Source organism: Neoarius graeffei, chromosome 28 (genome assembly GCF_027579695.1).
Source record: "Neoarius graeffei isolate fNeoGra1 chromosome 28, fNeoGra1.pri, whole genome shotgun sequence".
Taxonomy (NCBI): Eukaryota; Metazoa; Chordata; class Actinopteri; order Siluriformes; family Ariidae; genus Neoarius; species Neoarius graeffei.
The window spans coordinates 1,683,915-1,705,863 of record NC_083596.1 but is presented as its reverse complement, the minus strand read 5'-3'; the positions used below and the strand labels follow the sequence as shown (position 1 = coordinate 1,705,863).

Sequence of the window (21,949 nt, the reverse complement as noted above, 5' to 3'; positions counted from 1 at the left end):
AAAATTTCATTAAAAACGGTGTGAGTACTATAGTTCATTAGCTATATATAAAATCTAGCTAGCTTATTTAATTATTAAAATATTATTATATTATGCAAATTACACAAACATCCACCAAGTGAGAATATGTTAAAAACAAACATATATACATTTACTTATTTATTTTTAACAGTTATTCCCTGAAATCGAGTCGTACATGAGCTGATAGCTGACGAGGCGCGTAGCACTGAGTTGTCTATAATCCATCTACGACAAGATTGAGTGGAATAACTGTTTTATTCTCTCCACATTCACTGGATTGTGAGAAACAGAGCATTTTTATTTTTTGCAAATTCAATAAATAAAAACTTCATACAAAACATCCAACAAAATCATTTCCACTTAGAATGTAAACAAACCGGCAAAATGACCGGAGCAATTTGTGAAAAATGTGATAACTATTGAAAATAATTACCATCAAATACTTTTATTCCATATTTTATCGGTTTTTTATTTTTTTTATTTTTTGGGTTTTATTTTTGAGTAGAGTTTTTATTTTGTCCTCGGTTGGTTCAGCAACACGAGCCGCCATTTTGTTTTTCCCTACTCACAGTATATGAGCTGATATCCGAGTAGTAGAGTAGCCAATCAGAGTGTGTGATTGCTCATATCCAGTGAATGTGGAGAGAATAATATACACACAATTTTTAAAATTAAAAATAAATAAATAAACAAACATGGAATGGAGGAAATATTTTATAATAATTACAAAATTATCACATCAAATGCTGCTGCTTCCAATCAGTTAATCAATAATCATTATTTTTTAATCTAATAGAGATGGAGCGGTGACTTTAAAGACGACATTAGCAACTAAAATAAAAAAATAAAATAAAATAAAATAAAAAACACGTGTGCAGTTTTAATTGGATAAAAGAATCTCTAATAGGTTTTCGTGTGGACTGTGCAGCCAGGACTCTTACACCTGTGTATTAGTGTTTTATTATTATCTCATCTCATTATCTGTAGCCGCTTTATCCTGTTCTACAGGGTTGCAGGCAAGCTGGAGCCTATCCCAGCTGACTACGGGCGAAAGGCGGGGTTCACCCTGGACAAGTCGCCAGGTCATCACAGGGCTTGTTTTATTATTATGATGGAGTATTTTTAAAATGGTGACGAACAACCGTGTGTGTGTGTGTGTGTGTCTCACTCAGTGTTGATGTGAGTCAGTAGTGGGATGGATGTGTATCCCGCCTGGATGAAACTCTCCTCATAGCGCTCCATCTTTATGGCCCTGAGCCACTCAGCCACCGAGCTGCAGGAGGAGAGAGCAGAGCGCTGGTCCAGGAGAGGGTGAGACGGACTGAGAGAGAGAGAGAGAGAGAGAGAGAGAGAGAGAGAGAGAGAGAGAGAGAGATAGAGAGAGAGAGAGATATTATTGTTGTTGCTGTTCCATTATTGCTTTGGTAATGTACAAAATTAAATTCAGTTAAGAGAAAAGACAGAGGAAACATGATGAGAATGAAAAGAAAGAAAGAAAGAAAGAAAGAAAGAAAGAAAGAAAGGAATGCGGAGCATGTAATATCCCGGTGTAGCCTGTATTCATCTGCAGCCAATCAGACAAGGAGATGGACAGTTGATTGACAGCTCAGCCCTGGAGGCGGGCCGAGTGTCCGGGCCTCATGGTGGCTTTACTGACAGCTGGATAAACTGATCCGCAGGGGGTGTGTTTACAGCCCTGACTGACAGGTGGACATGCTGACAGCAAATCAGGACTGGACTCAATCTACAAGAGGCTTTACTGAGGAAAAAATGGGAGGAATAACTGGCAGGTGATTGACTGGAGAGGCGGGGCTGAACAAATAACAGTAAGGACTCGGAGCTTGATTGACAGGTGAGCATGCTGGGAAAAATAAAAGCATGGTGTTCACTGCCACATTCCACTGTAGGGCATCTGACAATGTACTCACACACACACACACACACACACACACCCTCACCCTGCTCCATCATGGGCGGTGATTTTGAGGGAGGCGGGGTTTCGGATCAACTTGTCGAGGGCAGAGACGATGTTGGCGAATCTGGGTCGAGCCGTTCGCTCTTTCTGCCAGCAGTCCAGCATCAGCTGATGGAGGTGGGAGGGGCATTCAGGGGGCGGTGGCAAACGATAGTCCTGCTCTATGGCATTGATAACCTGATTGGATAACAGAGAAGTGGGTGGGGCTTTTAGGATGATTGCATTTTGAAGAGAAAACAACATTTACACAAAACAGACAAATAGAAATAATAATAGCGCTACTAACACCTTTATTCTCTCTCTCTCTCTCTCACACACACACACACACTTACGTCCTGGTTGCTCATGTCCCAGTAGGGTCTCTCTCCGAACGACATCACCTCCCACATGACGATGCCGTAGCTCCACACATCGGAGGCGGAGGTGAATTTGCGGAACGCGATGGCCTCCGGAGCCGTCCAACGAATGGGGATCTTACCGCCCTGAATGAACGACAGGATAGAGGGATGAACATGACAGAAACAGAGGCTAGACCACAGGAGGGAGGACTGACGTGTGTGTGTGTGTGCGCACGCGCACTAACCAGTGAGCTGGTGTACGTGGGATCGGAGGAGTTCTCCTGCAGGAACCGGCTCAGTCCAAAATCAGACACTTTACACACCAGGTTGCTGTTGACCAGAATATTCCGAGCTGCCAGATCCCGATGGACGTAGCTCATCTCCGAAAGATACTTCATCCCGCTCGCTATTCCACGCAGCATTCCCACTAACTGGATCGGTGTGAATTGACCATCATTCAACTGAACGGAGAGAGAAAGAAAAAGATTAAGAGTGTGTGTGTGTGAGCGCACAAATCAAAAAACAACAAAAAATTTTTTTTCTAAAAATATAATTCTATTGAGACGGAATCAGGCAATTAGGATTAAAGAGAATTCCATTTGGTTTGGATTTAGATCAGGCGTCTGATTATAAATCAGCAATAAAGCTTTTTAAATTGGCGTCCTTTATACAAGTAAATGAAGTGTGTGTGTGGTGTGTGTGTGTGTGTGTGTGAGATGTTCAGCTGATATAAGACTCATTAATGATGACAGTAGAAGTGTGTGTTGTACATCACTACCAGCAACAGTATTTACTTCATTGCTCGTTAAACATGAATCCCGTGTGTGTGTGTGTGTGTCAGATGGTTTTCCCATCACTCTTCACTAAAGTAACGGAGCGTTTCAGGATCGAGTGCTAACGATGAGTTCTGACATGTAAAAGCTGCTTTTGCCAAACTCAGTTCCTCAGAACTAGTGGTCAGGGCTGAGTCAAAGCCCAGCGTTAGTCATGAGAGCACAAGTAGCTGTGTGTGTGAGGAATGTGGGAATGAAATGAGGGTTTATCTCACAGCGGAACGGGAACGCCGGATCAGTGATTGAGAAATACTTTAGCAGACAAACAGAAAATCCACAGTGACAATGAAAGAAGAAAGAACTTCACAAAGATTGAACAGATAATTTATAAGGCAGGCGCACACACACACACACACACACACACACACACACCCTGAGGAAGGAGTCAAGGGCTCCGTTCTCCATGAACTCTGTGATGATCATGACGGGGCAGCTGGCGGTGATGATGCCCTCCAGGTGGATGATGTTGGGATGGTGGAACTGGCCCATGATGGAAGCCTCAGACAGGAAGTCCCGCCTCTGTTTATCGGTGTAGCCGCCCTTCAGAGTCTTAATAGCCACGTAGTTCTCCTTTTTACCAGGAACACGGAGACGGCCTCGACACACCTCACCAAACTCGCCTGAAAAACACACACGTCCATAAGTCTTTATCAACTTTGATGACACCAAGCTTTCTGCCAAAGTGGCCCCGCCCCTTAGATTCTCTGTAAATGTCAGCTGACTCACCCTTTAGGTCTACGTAGGAGCAAACCTGGCCCCGCCCCTTGCTCTTATGTACTGGTCAACCTGGTGACCCCCGCCCCTTTGCAGCTGTCAACCTGGCCCCGCCCCTTCGCTCTGTGCCTCTTCAATTAATTTACACCAGGAAGAACCAAGTGTGTAAACAGATTCCTTAGCTGTAACATTAGCCCCGCCCTTGGGGTCCAATCACATGTTCTGATTAACAAACTGGATCCGTTTTTGGTAGGAAATGAAGATCAGACCATACGGAGTGTCACGTTTCTCAGACACGCACCTGCTCCGATCACCTCCTCGATCTTCACACAGGAGACGTCGATCTCTTTAGCGAACTCTCTCACAGCCTCGTTCGGGTCCTCGTAGGTGAACGGATCGATGTACACCTTCACTCCTGAGGGACGGACAGAGAGATGGAGAACCGGGGGGAGGGAAAGAAAATAAATTATAGGCCAGATCAACATAGGAGGGGGACGAGAATGAGAGAAATGAACAGAGGAGAACAAAAGAACCACAGAGAGAGAGAGAGAGAGAGAGAGATGAAATGAAATGATAGAGAATGGTGTTTGTACATTCCATCTAAGTGTGAAGGACAAATAAAATACATCATCCAGAGAGAGAGAGAGAGAAGGAGAGAGAGACAGAGAGAGAGAGAGAGAGAGAAGGAGAGTGTATGTGTGTGTTTTCTCACCTTGGCCCATGAGGTACTGGCCATTTTTATCACTGAGTTCTGGATCCTTCAGACGGTTCTGTTTGCTGCAGGGACACACACACACACACACACACACACGTCTATCTACTCTGGTGTATTCACTCTGAGCGGAGTTTTATTATTTGTGTGTGTTCTATATTAAAGTTACAGTGGAGCAAAAAAGTATTTAGTCAGTCACCAATTGTGCAAGTTCTCCCACTTAAAAAGATGAGAGAGGCCTGTAATTTTCATCATAGGTACACTTCAACTATGAGAGACAGAATGGGGGGAAAGAATCCAGGAAATCACATTGTAGGATTTTTAATGAATTAATTGGTAAATTCCTCTGTAAAATAAGTATTTGGTCACCTACAAACAAGCAAGATTTCTGGCTCTCACAGACCTGTAACAACTTCTTTAAGAGACTCCTCTGTCCTCCACTCGTTACCTGTATTAATGGCACCTGTTTGAACTCGTTATCGGTATAAAAGACACCTGTCCACAACCTCAAACAGTCACACTCCAAACTCCACTATGGCCAAGACCAAAGAGCTGTCAAAAGACACCAGAAACAAAATTGTAGACCTGCACCAGGCTGGGAAGACTGAATCTGCAATAGGTAAGCAGCTTGGTGTGAAGAAATCAACTGTGGGAGCAATTATTAGAAAATGGAAGACATACAAGACCACTGATAATCTCCCTCGATCTGGGGCTCCACGCAAGATCTCACCCCGTGGGGTCAAAATGATCACAAGAACGGTGAGCAAAAATCCCAGAACCACACGGGGGGACCTAGTGAATGACCTGCAGAGAGCTGGGACCAAAGTAACAAAGGCTACCATCAGTAACACACTACGCCGCCAGGGACTCAAATCCTGCAGTGCCAGATGTGTCCCCCTGCTTAAGCCAGTACATGTCCAGGCCCGTCTGAAGTTTACTAGAGAGCATTTGGATGATCCAGAAGAGGATTGGGAGAATGGCATATGGTCAGATGAAACCAAAATAGAACTTTTTGGTAAAAACTCAACTTGTCGTGTTTGGAGGAGAAAGAATGCTGAGTTGCATCCAAAGAACACCATACCTACTGTGAAGCATGGGGGTGGAAACATCATGCTTTGGGGCTGTTTTTCTGCAAAGGGACCAGGACGACTGATCCGTGTAAAGGAAAGAATGAATGGGGCCATGTATCGTGAGATTTTGAGTGAAAACCTCCTTCCATCAGCAAGGGCATTGAAGATGAAACGTGGCTGGGTCTTTCAGCATGACAATGATCCCAAACACACCGCCCGGGCAACGAAGGAGTGGCTTTGTAAGAAGCATTTCAAGGTCCTGGAGTGGCCGAGCCAGTCTCCAGATCTCAACCCCATAGAAAATCTTTGGAGGGAATTGAAAGTCCGTGTTGCCCAGTGACAGCCCCAAAACATCACTGCTCTAGAGGAGATCTGCATGGAGGAATGGGCCAAAATACCAGCAACAGTGTGTGAAAACCTTGTGAAGACTTACAGAAAACGTTTGATCTCTGTCATTGCCAACAAAGGGTATATAACAAAGTATTGAGATGAACTTTTGTTATTGACCAAATACTTATTTTCCACCATAATTTGCAAATAAATTCTTTAAAAATCAGACAATGTGATTTTCTGGATTTTTTTTCCTCATTCTGTCTCTCATAGTTGAAGTGTACCTATGATGAAAATTACAGGCCTCTCTCATCTTTTTAAGTGGGAGAACTTGCACAATTGGTGACTGACTAAATACTTTTTTGCCCCACTGTATTTATTATTTCTGTTATCACGTTTTAATCGGAAAGCCGGTGAGACTCGTTGTACACGCCCCACCCCAATCCCCCTCTCCCTCCCTCTGCCTCTCTCTTCACTCACTTTTATCACTCTACCTCAGCTGTGTCTCAGGTTACCTGCACAAATAATTCCACAGCATAAAGTACAGATCAGTTATCTCTCCATCTGTCCGTCTCTCTCTCTTTCCCTGTCTGTCTCCCTCCCTGTCTCTCTCTCCGTGTCTGTCTCTCTCTCTCTTTCCATCTGTCTGTCTCTGTCTCTCCCTGTCTGTCTGTCTCTCTCTCACTTTCCGTCTGTCTTTCCCTCTCTCTCTTTCTCCCTGTCTCCCCCTCTCTCTCTGTGTACTAAAATAGCTGCTTTGTCCCACCCAGTGTTGTCTGTAGGTCCAGCTTGGCCTGGAGGCTCCTTGCCTGTGTGTGTGTGTGTGTGTGTGTGCGCACGCACACATGTTCTTGAGCTGTGTGTGTGCATGCGCGCTCACACTCATTTGGGTGTGTTAATATTCATAAACTGAGCACAGTACATTCTTTGCACACACATCTGTTTCTTTTTTGTGCTTTCTAAGGGTGTGTGAAAATATGTGGAAACCTGTGTGTGTGTGTGTGTGTGTGTGTGTGTGTGTGTGTGTGTCCCCAGGGTCACTCCTATTGTTCTGACTTGGCCTGTGGAGACGGCTGCATCCTGTCCCTGCTTACCTCTCCCTCTCTCTTCCACCCCCCACCCCCACCCCCCCGGGAGTGTGAGCTCCTCTATGTAAATGTAAATGGACGAGTGAAGGAAGTCTTTAAAAGTCTTTAACACTACACACACTTCTTCACGCTGCTCGTCTTTCACCACAGCTTTATCATTTCCTTATAAGTGACTTATAACTGCATTATAAGCAACTTTACTTTCAAATTCTCCTTAAAGTTCACCTCCTCCATCTGTCTGCCACACCCCCTCCCCCTCTCTTCCTGTCAGTCCTTCTTACCGGATGCAGTAGATGGCGAGTCCGATGACAACGATGAGCAGGATCATCCCCACGGCAACCAGAATCCCGGTGACCAGCAGCGGGGACGAGGAGACGTCTTCTGAGAGGAAGAGGACGAGAGTCAGAAAAGTGACGGAGACATTTTAACCTTCATCTTCAGGAGCTGCCTTCAGTCCAGCTCCAGCGGGAGGAAGAAATCGATTGTCAGAGTCCTGAGACACAACTACGGAGTGCCACGCTGATAAACAAGCATCAGCGATCAGCCGAGTCCCACCAAGTGTTACACACACACACACACACACACACACACACACACTAGCAAGAGACTGGCAGTTTGTTGATTGTGGGCGTGGCCTGTCCTATCCAATGATAAACAGTAGCCCCACACACACACACACACACCCTTCCTAAACTAGCTTAAACTCAAACATGCTAATGAGTGTGCAAATCACTACAATCAGTAAATGACCTCTGCTCCTTCCTGTGCACGTTTTATAAGAGCTCATGTACGTGACAAAACTGCTGGACGCCAGTCGAGTCCCACTGGATTTGTACAGAACCGAAAAAAATCTCAATTCGAATGTCTCCTGCAGGAGAAGTCTGCAGGAAAAATGATGTGTGGTTCTGTTTATAGCTAAAACCGATCAGCTGATGCTAGTTAGCAAGTTATTCGGCTACGTGAGCTGGCTAACCGCGTTAAAGAACGATCAAGAAAAACAACGTGCGCTTGTCAGGGTGTTTGATCAGAAGTGGTAGTGAGGATCATTATTATTAAACTGACTATCATATCTCATATCTATTAAAAGGAACAGGAAGTGCTCTGGGCGGAGTCTCACCATCAGGCAGTGTTCTGAAGGACTTGGCCTGGCTGAAGATGCTGTACCCCGACGGCGTCCGAGCTCGGATCTGCACTTCGTACTGAGTCGCTCTGCGGAGGTCACTCAGAACCACGTGATTACTGACGCTCTCCTTATAGCGGCATGAGTGTTCCTCGGTGCCGCGCTCCTGCTAAAAGGCAAACACACACACACACACACACACACATACACACGGTTGAAACATCTTGGTATTTATTTCCATTCAAGTTCCTGTTTGACGTTTAATTACCCACTGTTTATCTAATCCGTCTGATTTTGTTAATTGCTCTGGCAGCTCAGTTTTATCAACAGCTACGCCAAAAAAAAAAAAAAAAAAACACACTGATTAACAGGACTGAAATGAAGGAAAAAAAACAAAAAACGCCAGCGGGGGAAGGAGAAAGTGCGAGAATGAGACAAGAAGAGAATGAAGCGCGTTTACTGTCCACAAAAAGTAAGCAGATTTGCTTTTTTTATCTTACACAGTGCTTCTCGTGTGTGTGTGTGTGTGTGTGTGTGTGTGTGTGAGAGAGAGAGAGAGAGAGAGAGAGAGAGCGCAAGATTATGCAGATCATTTCAGAGCATTTATTTGTAATCATTTTTATCATGTTTTTGCTAATGTGAAAGCTTCGGCAGTACGTGTGTGTGTGTGTGTTTTGGCAAATGATTGACAGTTCACACTTTGGAACAGCTAGAACACACTCCATCTCTGCTCCAGCCAGTGTGTGTGCACACATCCCCCAGTTAAATATAAAGACAAACACAGTCTACGCCAGATACAGAATGAATGCATTAATGTAACGCACCTTCACCCACATCCCTGTGGGCGTGCACGGCACACACACACACACACCCGGAGCACTGTGGAGTTGTGTGGAATTTACAGGAGATGCAATACAACAAGCACAAGCATAGGAGCAACACATGTTTAAATAAATGATAATCCTATGATAGGGAGTGGGGTGCCAACACTTTGTGCATGGCAACTGACTGGGCTCCAGTGGATAATCAGACCTATACAATGTCAGTATAACCTCACTGCTTCTCAAATACAGTGGGGAAATTACATTATCTGTGTGTGTGTGTGTGTGTGTATGACCTTCTCGCAGTAGCGGAGTTGATACTGTAGGATGTTGTAGTGAGTGTGTGTTGGGATCGGCCAGTGTAATGTCAGACTGGACTCCGTCGCTGTGCTCTGCCTGATCCCTGAGACCAGCACTGGAACTAGACACACACACACACACACACACACACACACACACAAAGAGAGACTCAACATTAACGCAAAGATTTCAGTATAGAGTTGTACTCTACTCAGTATTCTCACACACACACACCGTGCTGCCCTGTGGTGATGTTGATGCTCTCTGAGGCCAGCCCCTGGCCGCTGAGCAGGGAAACCCCGTTGAGGGCGGTGACAGTGAAAGTGTAGGTAGTGTGTGGGCGGAGCCCCCAGACACTGACGCTGCGTCCAGTGAGGCCTCGCTGGGCGGGTCTGTAGCTCACGCCGTCGCCACATGGCAAGCACGAGGACGTCACACACACTCGACACTCGACACTGTAGGAGAGGTCCGAGCGTCCGCCGCTGTCCACTGGCTCGCTCCACTCCAGAGTCACTGACGTGTCATTAATCTGAGGAAAGAGGTTGTGGGGGGGCGAGGGGGGGCCTGGGGGAGGAGACACACACACACAGAGGTAAAGATGATTTACTCACCCCCTCCCCCCCCCCCCCAAAAAAAACCCCACAGGTAGCCCAAATTTATCATCTGTTTAAAAAAATGTGGGCGTGGCTACCTGTAGTGAGCTGCACCAATCAGAAGGCAGATACCTCCTTTACCCTGGATGAAAGCTAATCTAGTGAGCATTAACGGACATCAAATCTCAAAATCTTTCATCATCTGCAACAAGCTAGGAGTCTCACACCAAAGGCTGTCAAACAAACATGCTCATTAGCATATTAGGCCACACCCCCACTGTGACAGTTATCAGATCAAGCCCATCCTCTGCTGCCTGAGCGGCGAGTCTCATCACGTCTCTTAGCTGGATTTTTAATAACACACACTCGCTTGGTTGTTACAATACAAACACGTTAAATATTTTACACTCGACTCCCCGGGACTTTAAATAATAAATCCAGTGCTGTGCTTTTACAAACAACACACAGCCACGCCGACGCCCGGACCGCATCGATCTGAAAAAGTAAATAAATAAAATACATGTGTGAGAAAGTTCAGCACAAAGAGCCGGGCTTTTTATTTCATCATTAATCTAAAGCAGTGTCTCACTCCTGAGTGTGCACGCAGTCATACACACCCAGAACACACTCGCATCAGCTGTGGATTCACCTTCATTCTGGTTCTTTACAGGACACTGTGGTTCATTACAACTACACACACACACACACACACACACACACACACACACACACACAGAGTCATGTGTGTGATTATAAATGAGCATCCTAATCTGGTTAGTATCAACAAAAAAACCCAAATATCTTTTAGTGCTGTGTGTGTGTGAGTCTTCACACATTCAGAAACCACCCACTGTTGTCTCGCGACTCACAGGCACCATATTTGCTAATCTCATCTCATCTCATTATCTGTAGCCACTTTATCCTGTTCTACAGGGTCGCAGGCGAGCTGGAGCCTATCCCAGCTGACTACGGGTGAAAGGCGGGGTTCACCCTGGACAAGTCGCCAGGTCATCACAGGGCTGCACATAGACACAGACAACCATTCACACTCACATTCACACCTACGCTCAATTTAGAGTCACCAGTTAACCTAACCTGCATGTCTTTGGACTGTGGGGGAAACCGGAGCACCCGGAGGAAACCCACACGGACACGGGGAGAACATGCAAACTCCGCACAGAAAGGCCCTCGCCGGCCACGGGACTCGAACCCGGACCTTCTTGCTGTGAGGCGACAGCGCTAACCACTACACCACCGTGCCGCCCCCATATTTGCTAATGATTTTTGATTTTTTTTTTTTATGATTTACAACCCCGATTCCAAAAAAGTTGGGACAGGGGCAATAAGAGGCTGGAAAAGTTAAAGGTACAAAAAAGGAACAGCTGGAGGACCAAATTGCAACTCATTAGGTCAATTGGCAATAGGTCATTAACATGACTGGGTATAAAAAGAGCATCTTGGAGTGGCAGCGGCTCTCAGAAGTAAAGATGGGAAGAGGATCACCAATCCCCCTAATTCTGCGCCGACAAATAGTGGAGCAATATCAGAAAGGAGTTCGACAGTGTAAAATTGCAAAGAGTTTGAACATATCGTCATCTACAGTGCATAATATCATCAAAAGATTCAGAGAATCTGGAAGAATCTCTGTGCGTAAGGGTCAAGGCCGGAAAACCATACCGGGTGCCCGTGATCTTCGGGCCCTTAGACGGCAGTGCATCACATACAGGCATGCTTCTGTATTGGAAATCACAAAATGGGCTCAGGAATATTTCCAGAGAACATCATCTGTGAACACAATTCACCGTGCCATCCGCCGCCGCCAGCTAAAACTCTATAGTTCAAAGAAGAAGCCGTATCTAAACATGATCCAGAAGCGCAGACGTCTTCTCTGGGCCAAGGCTCATTTAAAATGGACTGTGGCAAAGTGGAAAACTGTTCTGTGGTCAGACGAATCAAAATTTGAAGTTCTTTATGGAAATCAGGGACGCCGTGTCATTCGGACTAAAGAGGAGAAGGACGACCCGAGTTGTTATCAGCGCTCAGTTCAGAAGCCTGCATCTCTGATGGTATGGGGTTGCATTAGTGTGTGTGGCATGGGCAGCTTACACATCTGGAAAGACACCATCAATGCTGAAAGGTATATCCAGGTTCTAGAGCAACATATGCTCCCATCCAGACGACGTCTCTTTCAGGGAAGACCTTGCATTTTCCAACATGACAATGCCAAACCACATACTGCATCAATTACAGCATCATGGCTGCGTAGAAGAAGGGTCCGGGTACTGAACTGGCCAGCCTGCAGTCCAGATCTTTCACCCATAGAAAACATTTGGCGCATCATAAAATGGAAGATACGACAAAAAAGACCTAAGACAGCTGAGCAACTAGAATCCTACATTAGACAAGAATGGGTTAACATTCCTATCCCTAAACTTGAGCAACTTGTCTCCTCAGTCCCCAGACGTTTACAGACTGTTGTAAAGAGAAAAGGGGATGTCTCACAGTGGGAAACATGGCCTTGTCCCAACTTTTTTGAGATGTGTTGTTGTCATGAAATTTAATATCACCTAATTTTTCTCTTTAAATGATACATTTTCTCAGTTTAAACATTTGATATGTCATCTATGTTCTATTCTGAATAAAATATGGAATTTTGAAACTTCCACATCATTGCATTCCGTTTTTATTTACAATTTGTACTTTGTCCCAACTTTTTTGGAATCGGGGTTGTATTAGCTTTGCCATAGCAAGATCTATATATGTAGATCCATTATGGCTGGGAAACCACTACAGCTTGCGCCAATTACAGTGTCCCCATTGTACCGAATCTGCATGTCTTTGGACTGTGGGGGAAACCGGAGCACCCAGAGGAAACCCATGCAGACACGGGGAGAACATGCAAACTCCACACAGAAAGGCCCTCGCCGGCCACGGGGCTCGAACCCGGACCTTCTTGCTGTGAGGTGACAGCGCTAACCACTACACCACTGTACCGCCCTGTTTAATCAAACAGTAAACAAAGCAAAAACTAAATCATCCAATCAGTGTGTGTGTGTGTGTATGTGTGTGCGCGCGCTTCATGTGATCTAAACAAATCAAAATAAGCAAACACTAATGTGAACACGCCCTGTTCAATACACAGTCCACATAAACAACAGTGTGCTGTGGGCGTGTCTCAAACTACACCCCTTATTCCCTATCCAGGGCACACGATCAGTATCACCACCACACAGGCTGCGCGACGACACCAACACACTGCAGGGCATCATTATGGGGTCATGTTGGGTATTTAGTGTCTGCTGGAGAGTGAGATTTGGGATACAGCCCACAGGTGAGCCGTTAACCCAAGAGTGAGAACTCACTCAAAGCCAATCATACATCACACACTTTCGTCCAATCAGCTGTCAGTGTGCTGTGGCCCCCAGCAGAGACGCACTACAATACCCAGCATGCACCACAAAGCAGGAAACACCAGGCAGGAAAGAGAGGGGAATGTGGAGCGAGGGACAGGAGAGGAGAGATAGAAGGAACACAAAAGGAGGAGGAGAAGGAGGTACAGTCAGGTGAAAAGAAGAACAAGAAAAAGGAGGAATGTGAAAAGTAGAGAGAGCGAGAGAGAGAGAGACAGAATATACACTTGGGTAAAAAAGAAAAAGTGAAATCTGACTGAAAAAAAAGACTGCATATAATGTCTGCACGTGCGTGTGCGCGCTTGTTGGTGTGATGTTTGTGTTGTCTAAGAAACCAACTGTGGTATGTGCTTTTGTGTGTCTTTCTTTTGTAATGCCTGTCTGTGTTTGCCTTTGTGTGATTCTATCTTGTGTGTGTGTGCACGCATTTGTGCCTTTGTGCGTGTGTGTGAGAGAGAGACACTCACGGGTACAGGGCATGTCCAGCGTGTCTGTTGGAGCTCGGTGGTATTGCGGGCGACACACACACGCAGCGGCTCCCATCTCTCCTGTGTGACTTGACTCGGGACACGGAGAACACGGACCGGCACCAGGACTCAACTTAAAGTGACCCGCAGGACACGCTGCAGAGAGAGAGAGAGAGAGAGAGAGAGAAATGTTGGTGCATTTCAACTACCAATAGTTCTACAATGCAGTCTGCAAAGTGCGTGCACACACACACACACACACACACACCATTATAAAAAGACAAACAAAAGTGAAGAATCCATTCATCATTGTCTAGACGTGTAAACACAATGAATTTGACATTGGTACAGTCTCATCTACTCGTGTTCTCTCTCTCACACACACATTCTGTGTACTGACATGTCGTCTGCTGCATGTTGCTAACAGGTAAAAGGAAAGTTAATAGCCCCCACTGCGAGTGTGTATTAAACCCTGAAACACACACACAGGGTCTCAGTGTTTTATTACTAGGTGACTAATCGCTGTTGAGTGAATATCAGCGGTGATGAGAACAGCAGGAGTGTGTGATTTTACTCCACTCCCACAAACAGAATCCCCGGAGACAGCGGTCCTGTGAGACAGTAATTACACTCTAATCCCATCTCAAAACCCTCCTGAGCCCCAAAACACAGCCTCATCTATGATTTAGAGTCATAATCACTCGACTCGATGACTCAGGACACTCAGGAGATCTGAAGATGTCTAAGAGGAAGGGTGGGGCTCGGGAGCTGATCTGAGAGGAAGGGCGGGGCTCGGGAGCTGATCTGACAGGAAGGGCGGGGCTCGGGAGCTGATCTGAGAGGAAGGGTGGGGCTCGGGAGCTGAAAGTGTAGATATTTGCTACACAATAAAGCTTTGGCGTATGTGTGCGCACACGTGTGTGTTTATCACTCAGTAAAACACAGGGTCTGAGAGACAGTAAGCTTTTCCACTGCCTCTAGTGTAGCATTATCATTAAACACACACACACACACACACACCAATAAAATGAGGTGTGATCAAGGGAGAACAGGAACACACATGTTGACACAGTGTGTGTGTGTGTGCGTGCGCACGCAAGTGTGTGAGAGGAAAATCCCAGCGTCAGCTCTAATCTCAGATGGTCATGACATCACCTTTATAATTCAGCAAGACTCTTCCTTTCCCAGCCAATATAAATAACCATCTCTCTCTCTCTCTCTCTCTCTCTCAGACACTTTCAGTTGGAGTCGCTCCACTGGTAAATATTTATTTGATTAAAAGCTGGTGGTGTGTGATGCGTCTCTGAATAAAAGCGATTATGGAGGTGAGATACAGAGACAGCATACATCAGATAACAACAGAGTTACCAGTGCACGCACACACACACACACACACACACACACACACACACACACACACACACACATGTAATGGAGTTTGCACTGTAATAGAGCCTCATACTGAAGTGGCACATTTACCTTCATTTGAGAGAGAGAGAGAGAGAGAGAGAGAGACAGAGAGAGACAGACAGACACAGAGAGAGAGAGAGACAGACACAGAGAGAGAGAGAGAGAGAGAGACAGAGACAGACACAGAGAGAGAGAGAGACAGAGACAGACACAGAGAGAGAGAGAGAGACAGAGAGAGAGAGAGAGAGAGAGAGAACCCGAGTGAGTGTAGAAGAGAGTGAAGCTGAGAGTGGGGAATGTGGCCCTACACTGAGTTTACTCTCATATTATTGAAAGAGAAAAGACACACACACACACACACACACACACACACACACAAAGAGACAATGTAAGGGGAGCTGAATAATTAGCAGGGCAGCAGGGTCTGGTCTGTATTGTGTGTGGGGGGAGTGTGTATGTGAACAGGAAGAGGTTGTGTGTGTGTGTGTGTGTGTGTGTGTGTGTGTGTGTGTGTGTGTGTGTGTTAAACACAGTGGAGTCATTAGTGAGTTGAGGTATAGTACTGACACTCAGCACCAGGCTTTTCCACCACACACACACACACACACACACACACACACACACACGAGTGTACTTCATCATCCTTTCAGTCTGTCTGTCACTCTGTCTGTCCCCCCCAGTGTTCCTGTTCTGTGATTGTGCAACAGTGGAAACTCTGGACCGCGTTCTGAAGCTGTGAGAGCTGCAGCAGTGTTCAGTGCCCCGACAGCCTGGACAGGAACGGCTGCTCTTTGTCCCTCCATCTGTCTCCATGTCCTCAGTCTCCCTCTCTCTGTCTCTCTCTCTCAGTCCATCTGTCTCTCTACAGCTGTCTGTCTCTTTCTCGTCTTGATTAACACGAGTTAATCAAGCAAATCAAAATACACTCTGAATTAGCACTCTGATTAAAAGAACCACTTGTGTGTGCATATATATGTGTGTGTGTGTGTGTGTGTGTGTGTGTGTGGTTTCTATAATGAATATGAGGACTTTTTTACAAGTTACTTTCAGCCTCAAACAAACTGCAGATAGACATAAAGCAGATACGCAGAGCCATGGCCTCACTTTCGTTTATAAATGCCTTGAGACCTCAAGAATGGCACAGGAATAGTTTTAAGCGTTAACAATAAATCTAATATAGTAATTTTTATGATTAAAGTGATTCATATAGGTAGCGGTCTGAGTGAATGACCTTGACGTCCGTGACATCACAGCAGGAAGTCTATCAGTCTCATCGCCATTTCCGCTAGACTAAAACACAGAGCTGACTGCAACTCCAATCCTCCATTTTGAGCTAATTTATCGCCATGCCATGTAGATGTGTTTTTGGCCGGTGCAGTAACACGACAGAAGGTGGATTTACGTTGCATTCACGGCCCAAGAATGTTCAAACTGCAAAGATTTGGACGCGTTTTGCGAGAAGTTCACGGACACGTTAGGTAGCTATGAAGTGGTCTCTCCTCTGCTCTGCACATTTTACTGAAGACTTGTACGAGACCTCTGATCTGTTGAGGAGTGTTGGCTATAAGCCCGGATTGAAAGAGGGTGCAGTACCAACAATTAAAGGAAAAGAAAACTACAAGAAAAGAAAAAGTATTTATTTTATTTATTTACTTAAAAAACGGAAAGTAAGTTCAGTTGCACCAGTCCTCCCGGAGTGTGAGCTGAGGGTTGTTGCTAAAACCCGGGACAGAACATATCGCTCGGGCAGTGACCTCCCAGCGGTTGTTGCTAAAACCAGTGACGTCCCGTCCCGTCCCGTGTTTTAGTAATTGCCTGAGCCCAGCAGTAATGACGGAGTACTCAGTACGGAGAAAATGGAGAATGAATGAAGCAGCCGTCTGATTTCTCCGCTGGATATGCTCGCCTCAGCAGTAATATCTCACCCTTATGTGGAAGAAGCAAATGAACGGAGAACTGAACGAACAACTGAAAGTCAGATTGTTTCAAAACACTCAGCCATAAGATCGGCTTTCAAGAAGCGAGAACACAGACGGGTAAGCTCCGACTCTCATTTGGATACAAAAAAACCCAACATGTTTACCTGCATTTAGATTAATCCATGTAACTTGTATTGTGTGTTTAAGTTAGCGGTATAAGATTATTTAATTTGCTTCAGAATGTGATTGTCTCAGTTCATCTGATTATTTAATGAGCCTTTTACGTTTCATCAGTGAAAATGCATGCATGTACATGTACAGTATGTTGCATAAGTTATAACACCCATCCTGTTTTAATGAGGGTCAACCCGCAATCAGTGAAGTCAAATCAGTCTTAGTTGAGCGAGTCGGTAACGCTATTTCTTACTTTCACCATAAATTTTTATTTATATGACTTTGGTCTATAGCTGTAAAAGGCCTCGGCCTTAAAACCGGTTACCACTGTGACGTCGCGCGCTCAGGGCTGGCTGGCTCAGCGGGGCAGCACCAATCACAACTTTGCAGTCGATTTTAACTCTCAAAAATATATATTTTATTCCCATTTATGCAGCATACAAGAGTCAAGAATGGAGATACTATCCACTCAGAAATTTATTTAAAAATAAAGGTTCTGCGTATCTGCTTCAAACTTACAGTGCACGAGAGAGAGAGAGAGAGAGAGAGAGAGAGAGAGAGAGAGAGAGTGTGTGTGTGTGTTTGTGGCTAATTACACACATTAGGTACTCACCACACCCTTTCACAATCTCCTCTCTCCTCCCCTTTTCTCTCTCTCTCTTTCTCCATTAAATGGCTCTATAAGGCACTCAACCCATATGACCTTTCACCTCTGATATGGGGGGGGAGACACACCACCGACCTTCGCCTGCAGTTTCATGCCCCCCCCACCTAATTGTCCCAGTCATTAGGGTTCCTTTGTGCTGGACATTATTGTTTCATCTCTGTGGCCTGGAGTCACGCGTGTGTGTGTGTGTGTGTGTGTGTGTGTGTGTGTGTGTGTTCCAGGAGTCTCACTCGCACAGACAGAACAGGTGCTCCGATTTAGCATAGCAGATGACAAACTTTTAACACAAAGAAGACTGCCCATCTCTCTCTCACACACACACACACACACACACACACACACACACACACACACACACACACACACACACACACACACAGAGTGTAGTAACAGTGGTACTTTACACAGCTCAGAGTTTGATCCTGTGATGATCTCATCTGACCCATTAGCCTTCTTTCTTCTTATTTGATTCGTGTTTGAACTGTAATTGATTTGTTTTTTATTCATTTTTCTTGCTTCTCTTCCCTGTGTGATTCATATCTGAACTGTATTTGAATCACGTCTTTCATTCTTTGCATCCAGTTTAATTTGTATCTGATTCATATTTGATTCACATTTGATTCTTTTTGAACCGTATTTGATTCATCTTTCTTTCCTATTTGATTCGTAGTTAATTTGCATTTGATTCATACCTGCACTGCGTTTGACACATAACTCATATTTCTTTATTTCCTTCCTCTTTGATTTGCATTTGATTCATTTAGACAAGACAGTCGTTTTGTAACATCAAAATAGAAAATATTTCTCTCTCTCACACACACACGCGCGTTTCCTGCAGTAATATAATAAATGATGAAATTCACAGAAACCTTTTTCCTTCTCTCTCCATTTTCCCTCCACTCCCATTTTTCACTGCTTTCTATCAGTTCTTTGCTCTCGTTCCTGCCGAGACTCAGACATTGTTAGTCACTCGACCTCTGTCCAACCTCTCACTCCATCTTCTGCTCCTTTCTCTCACTCGCTCTCTTTTCACCCTTGTTCAGAAAGTGTCCCATTCAGGTTCAAAGCCCCTTTTCACCTAATTCACTATATTCTGTGTCTCATCTCTTTCTCTCTCTCTTTTCCTCCTTCTCTCTCTTCCTCTCTCTCTCCTTCTCTCTCTCTCTCCCTCCTCTCTCCTTCTCTCCCTTTCTCTCTCTCCCTCCTCTCTCTCTCTCCCTCCTCTCTCCTTCTCTCCCTTTCTCTCTCTCCCTCCTCTCTCTCTTTCTCTCCCTCCCTCCTTCTCTCTCCCCCTCCTCTCTCTCTCTCTCTCTCCCCCTCCTCTCTCCTTCTCTCCCTCCTCTCTCTTTCTCTCCCTCCCTCCTTCTCTCTCCCTCCTCTCTCTCTCCCTCCTCTCTCCTTCCTTCTCTCTTTCTTTCTCTCCCTCCCTCCTTCTCTCTCTCTCCCTTTCTCTCTCCCCCTCCCTCCTCTCTCTCTCCCTCCCTTCTTCTCTCCCTCCTTCTCTCCCTCCTTCTCTCTCTCTCCCTCCTTCTCTCTCTCTCCCTCCTTCTCTCTCTCTCCCTCCTTCTCTCTCTCTCCCTCCTTCTCTCTCTCTCCTCTTGAACAGTGTGAAAGTCGCAGCTGCTGTCAGTGTAAATTTATGTTAGTCCTGCAACACGGACTCTCGTGGGAGAACGAGTGTGTGTGTGTGTGTGTGTGTGTGTGTGTGTGTGTGTACACATACACACAGAGGTGTAAAAAAAGATATTGCAGATAAAAATGTTCACACTAGATAAGTAAGGCTCAGGATTCTCAAAAGTGCGATGGTGTGCTGTGTGTGTGTGTGTATAACTTGTCATCAATTTAAAAAATAAAATAATAAAAATCAGCTTTCCTCCCTCTCTCCTCCACTCGCTGTGTTCTTTCTAGGCATCACTCCTCCACCCTCATCCCTTCCCTCGTCCTTTCCTTCACCTTCATTTTGTGTCTCCTGTCTTCCCTCCTTCTCCTCTCCTTCCTTCCACCTCTTTCTTCATCACCTCTCTCTCCTTATCTGTCACTCCTCCTCCTCCCTCTTTCTCTCTGTCATCCCACGATGCACTGCAGTCTGGTTAACTCAAGTTTAATTCAAATATATTCAAATTTTATGCTAATTGGATGAAGCTGATTTGGTGCGGTTCAAACTGACTTGATCCTCCTGAAATGTCACGGCAGCTCACCTTTCATCACATGATGCTGCTCACTCTCTCTCTCTCTCTCTCTCACACACACACACACACACACACACACACACACACACACAGTGTCTTACCCCTGCACTCGAGCTCCCCCGGGCCGGTCTCGTACCCCGGCGAACACGTGCAGCTGCTACTCGGCTGATCCACCCACTGCCCGTCCTCTGCGCAGAACATCTTTGGCGGTCTGGCTTTGGGTCCGAGCAGAACGGCGTTTTTCACACACTCGCCCACAGCCTCCTGCACCAGCGAGCGCGGGATTGTCTCAGGGAAGACGGACAGTGAGCGTGTGAGCGAAGGACACTTCTTGAAAAAGACGCGCACCGAGAGCAGGGCCATGCACGCCCCCTGAGCCTGGAACGCTAAATAAAAGCCACGCTTGCTCAGAGGACCCAGACGCAGCGTCTTCACATTGAACTTTTTCTCTCCTCCTTTGCGGAGCAGGTAGTCCGCTGCCACCGTGTCCACCTGCAAAGGTCAAGGGTTAAAGTGTGTAAGGAGTAACACGAACACACATTTAGACTAGTATTAGTCTCAGGCACAAAACAGTGGATTAGATATCAGAAAGAAAACATCAGCGATCAGATCCTGGAGCAAAAAAAGGCAAAAAAAATAATTCTGGTATGAGAAATATTAACAAATACATTTTTAGGATCAATTCTTTAGGATTCTGTCACTCAAAAAACAGCTAGTGCACAAACAGGGTTGGCTCGGAACCAGAATTTTGGGCTCGGTACGGTACCTGGCACGGTGGAATGGTAACAGTACTAGTTCGGTATCAATACAATCAATCAATAAATAGTCATACAAACAGATGATATTAATAAACATCAGAAGGTGTACTGTTTAAATGCTGCAGTAAACGTATCAGAAATAATCTCCACCCACAGGTTAACGGTTAAAGGTGTTCCTAACAGTGCATCTGTGAGACTCACAAAACTCCACATCACTGACACAGAGCTCACACTCACCGAATGACTGTTCATGAGCACACCTGCGCTAATTCACAAATTTAAAAAAATTGTGGGCGTGGTCAAGGTGTGCCAAGGTACCTTGACGTAAGGGTTCTCCATCCAGGCGGGGTGTGTGGGCGTGGCGTCGTCCGTGTCACTCTGATAGTAGTAGAGGTTGAAGGTCTCCTTACAGGAGCGGTGGTGCGTGCTGCGAGACGAGCACTCGATCATGGTGAAGCGCAGCTCCACGTAGACCTGCGATGCCCCACGACGTGCAATCAGCTTACTGCGCAGCCAATGACTCGCCGAGCCGTCGCTCTGACAGATCTGATACGTCCGCACGCTGTTGTTCTCCTCATCCAGACCACTCACTTCCTCCCACAGACCACTCGCCTCCTCCAGGGGGTGGGGGGAGAGAGAGAGAGAGAGAGAGAGAGAGAGAGAGATTATTTAAAGCTTGTGCTTTAAAACTCCACAGTAAACGACTCCTTGAGAATGCGAACCATGACTTTAATCTGCTGAAAGTTCCAAAATGTCTTTAACTCTCCAAGGCCCAGCCCTCTTAACTTCCTGTTAGTGATGAGTGACTACAGCTGGAAGTTTCTCTGTGTACAACATAAAAAGGGTTTGTTTGACTGACCAATACACAGTACAAATGTGAAAGTCCAAGGAGCTCAGTGCAGATCAGAGAAACAGGATCAGAGATTTACACTCAGGAACATCTCTTGGAGCCATTTCTAAACAACTGCACTTTCCAACATCATCAGTTCAAACACTTGCATATAATTCGAAGTAATTGGGAGGTGGAGCCATTTTGCTGG

The 21,949-nt window shown here is 45.6% G+C and overlaps 1 protein-coding gene across 5 annotated transcripts in view; it reads right to left on the bottom strand.

Annotated features, from left to right (window-relative positions):
• The window catches only part of LOC132875658 (ephrin type-B receptor 4a-like), a 39,332-nt gene that overhangs the window by 2,119 nt on the left and 15,264 nt on the right, over nucleotides 1-21,949 (bottom strand). Inside the window, exons 3-16 of one of the 5 annotated variants that reach the window (XM_060912597.1) lie at nucleotides 21,228-21,524; nucleotides 20,253-20,643; nucleotides 13,793-13,948; nucleotides 9,557-9,886; nucleotides 9,319-9,443; nucleotides 8,199-8,370; nucleotides 7,363-7,462; nucleotides 4,594-4,658; nucleotides 4,183-4,296; nucleotides 3,540-3,787; nucleotides 2,580-2,795; nucleotides 2,329-2,478; nucleotides 1,980-2,173; nucleotides 1,190-1,342 (exon numbers count right to left, since the gene is read on the bottom strand). In XM_060912597.1, coding sequence (XP_060768580.1) covers nucleotides 1,190-1,342; nucleotides 1,980-2,173; nucleotides 2,329-2,478; nucleotides 2,580-2,795; nucleotides 3,540-3,787; nucleotides 4,183-4,296; nucleotides 4,594-4,658; nucleotides 7,363-7,462; nucleotides 8,199-8,370; nucleotides 9,319-9,443; nucleotides 9,557-9,886; nucleotides 13,793-13,948; nucleotides 20,253-20,643; nucleotides 21,228-21,524 — 2,711 coding nt within the window. The remainder of the gene's footprint in view (nucleotides 1-1,189; nucleotides 1,343-1,979; nucleotides 2,174-2,328; nucleotides 2,479-2,579; nucleotides 2,796-3,539; nucleotides 3,788-4,182; nucleotides 4,297-4,593; nucleotides 4,659-7,362; nucleotides 7,463-8,198; nucleotides 8,371-9,318; nucleotides 9,444-9,556; nucleotides 9,887-13,792; nucleotides 13,949-20,252; nucleotides 20,644-21,227; nucleotides 21,525-21,949) is intronic. The other 4 variants (XM_060912599.1, XM_060912600.1, XM_060912598.1 and 1 more) reach the window with 4 other exon arrangements.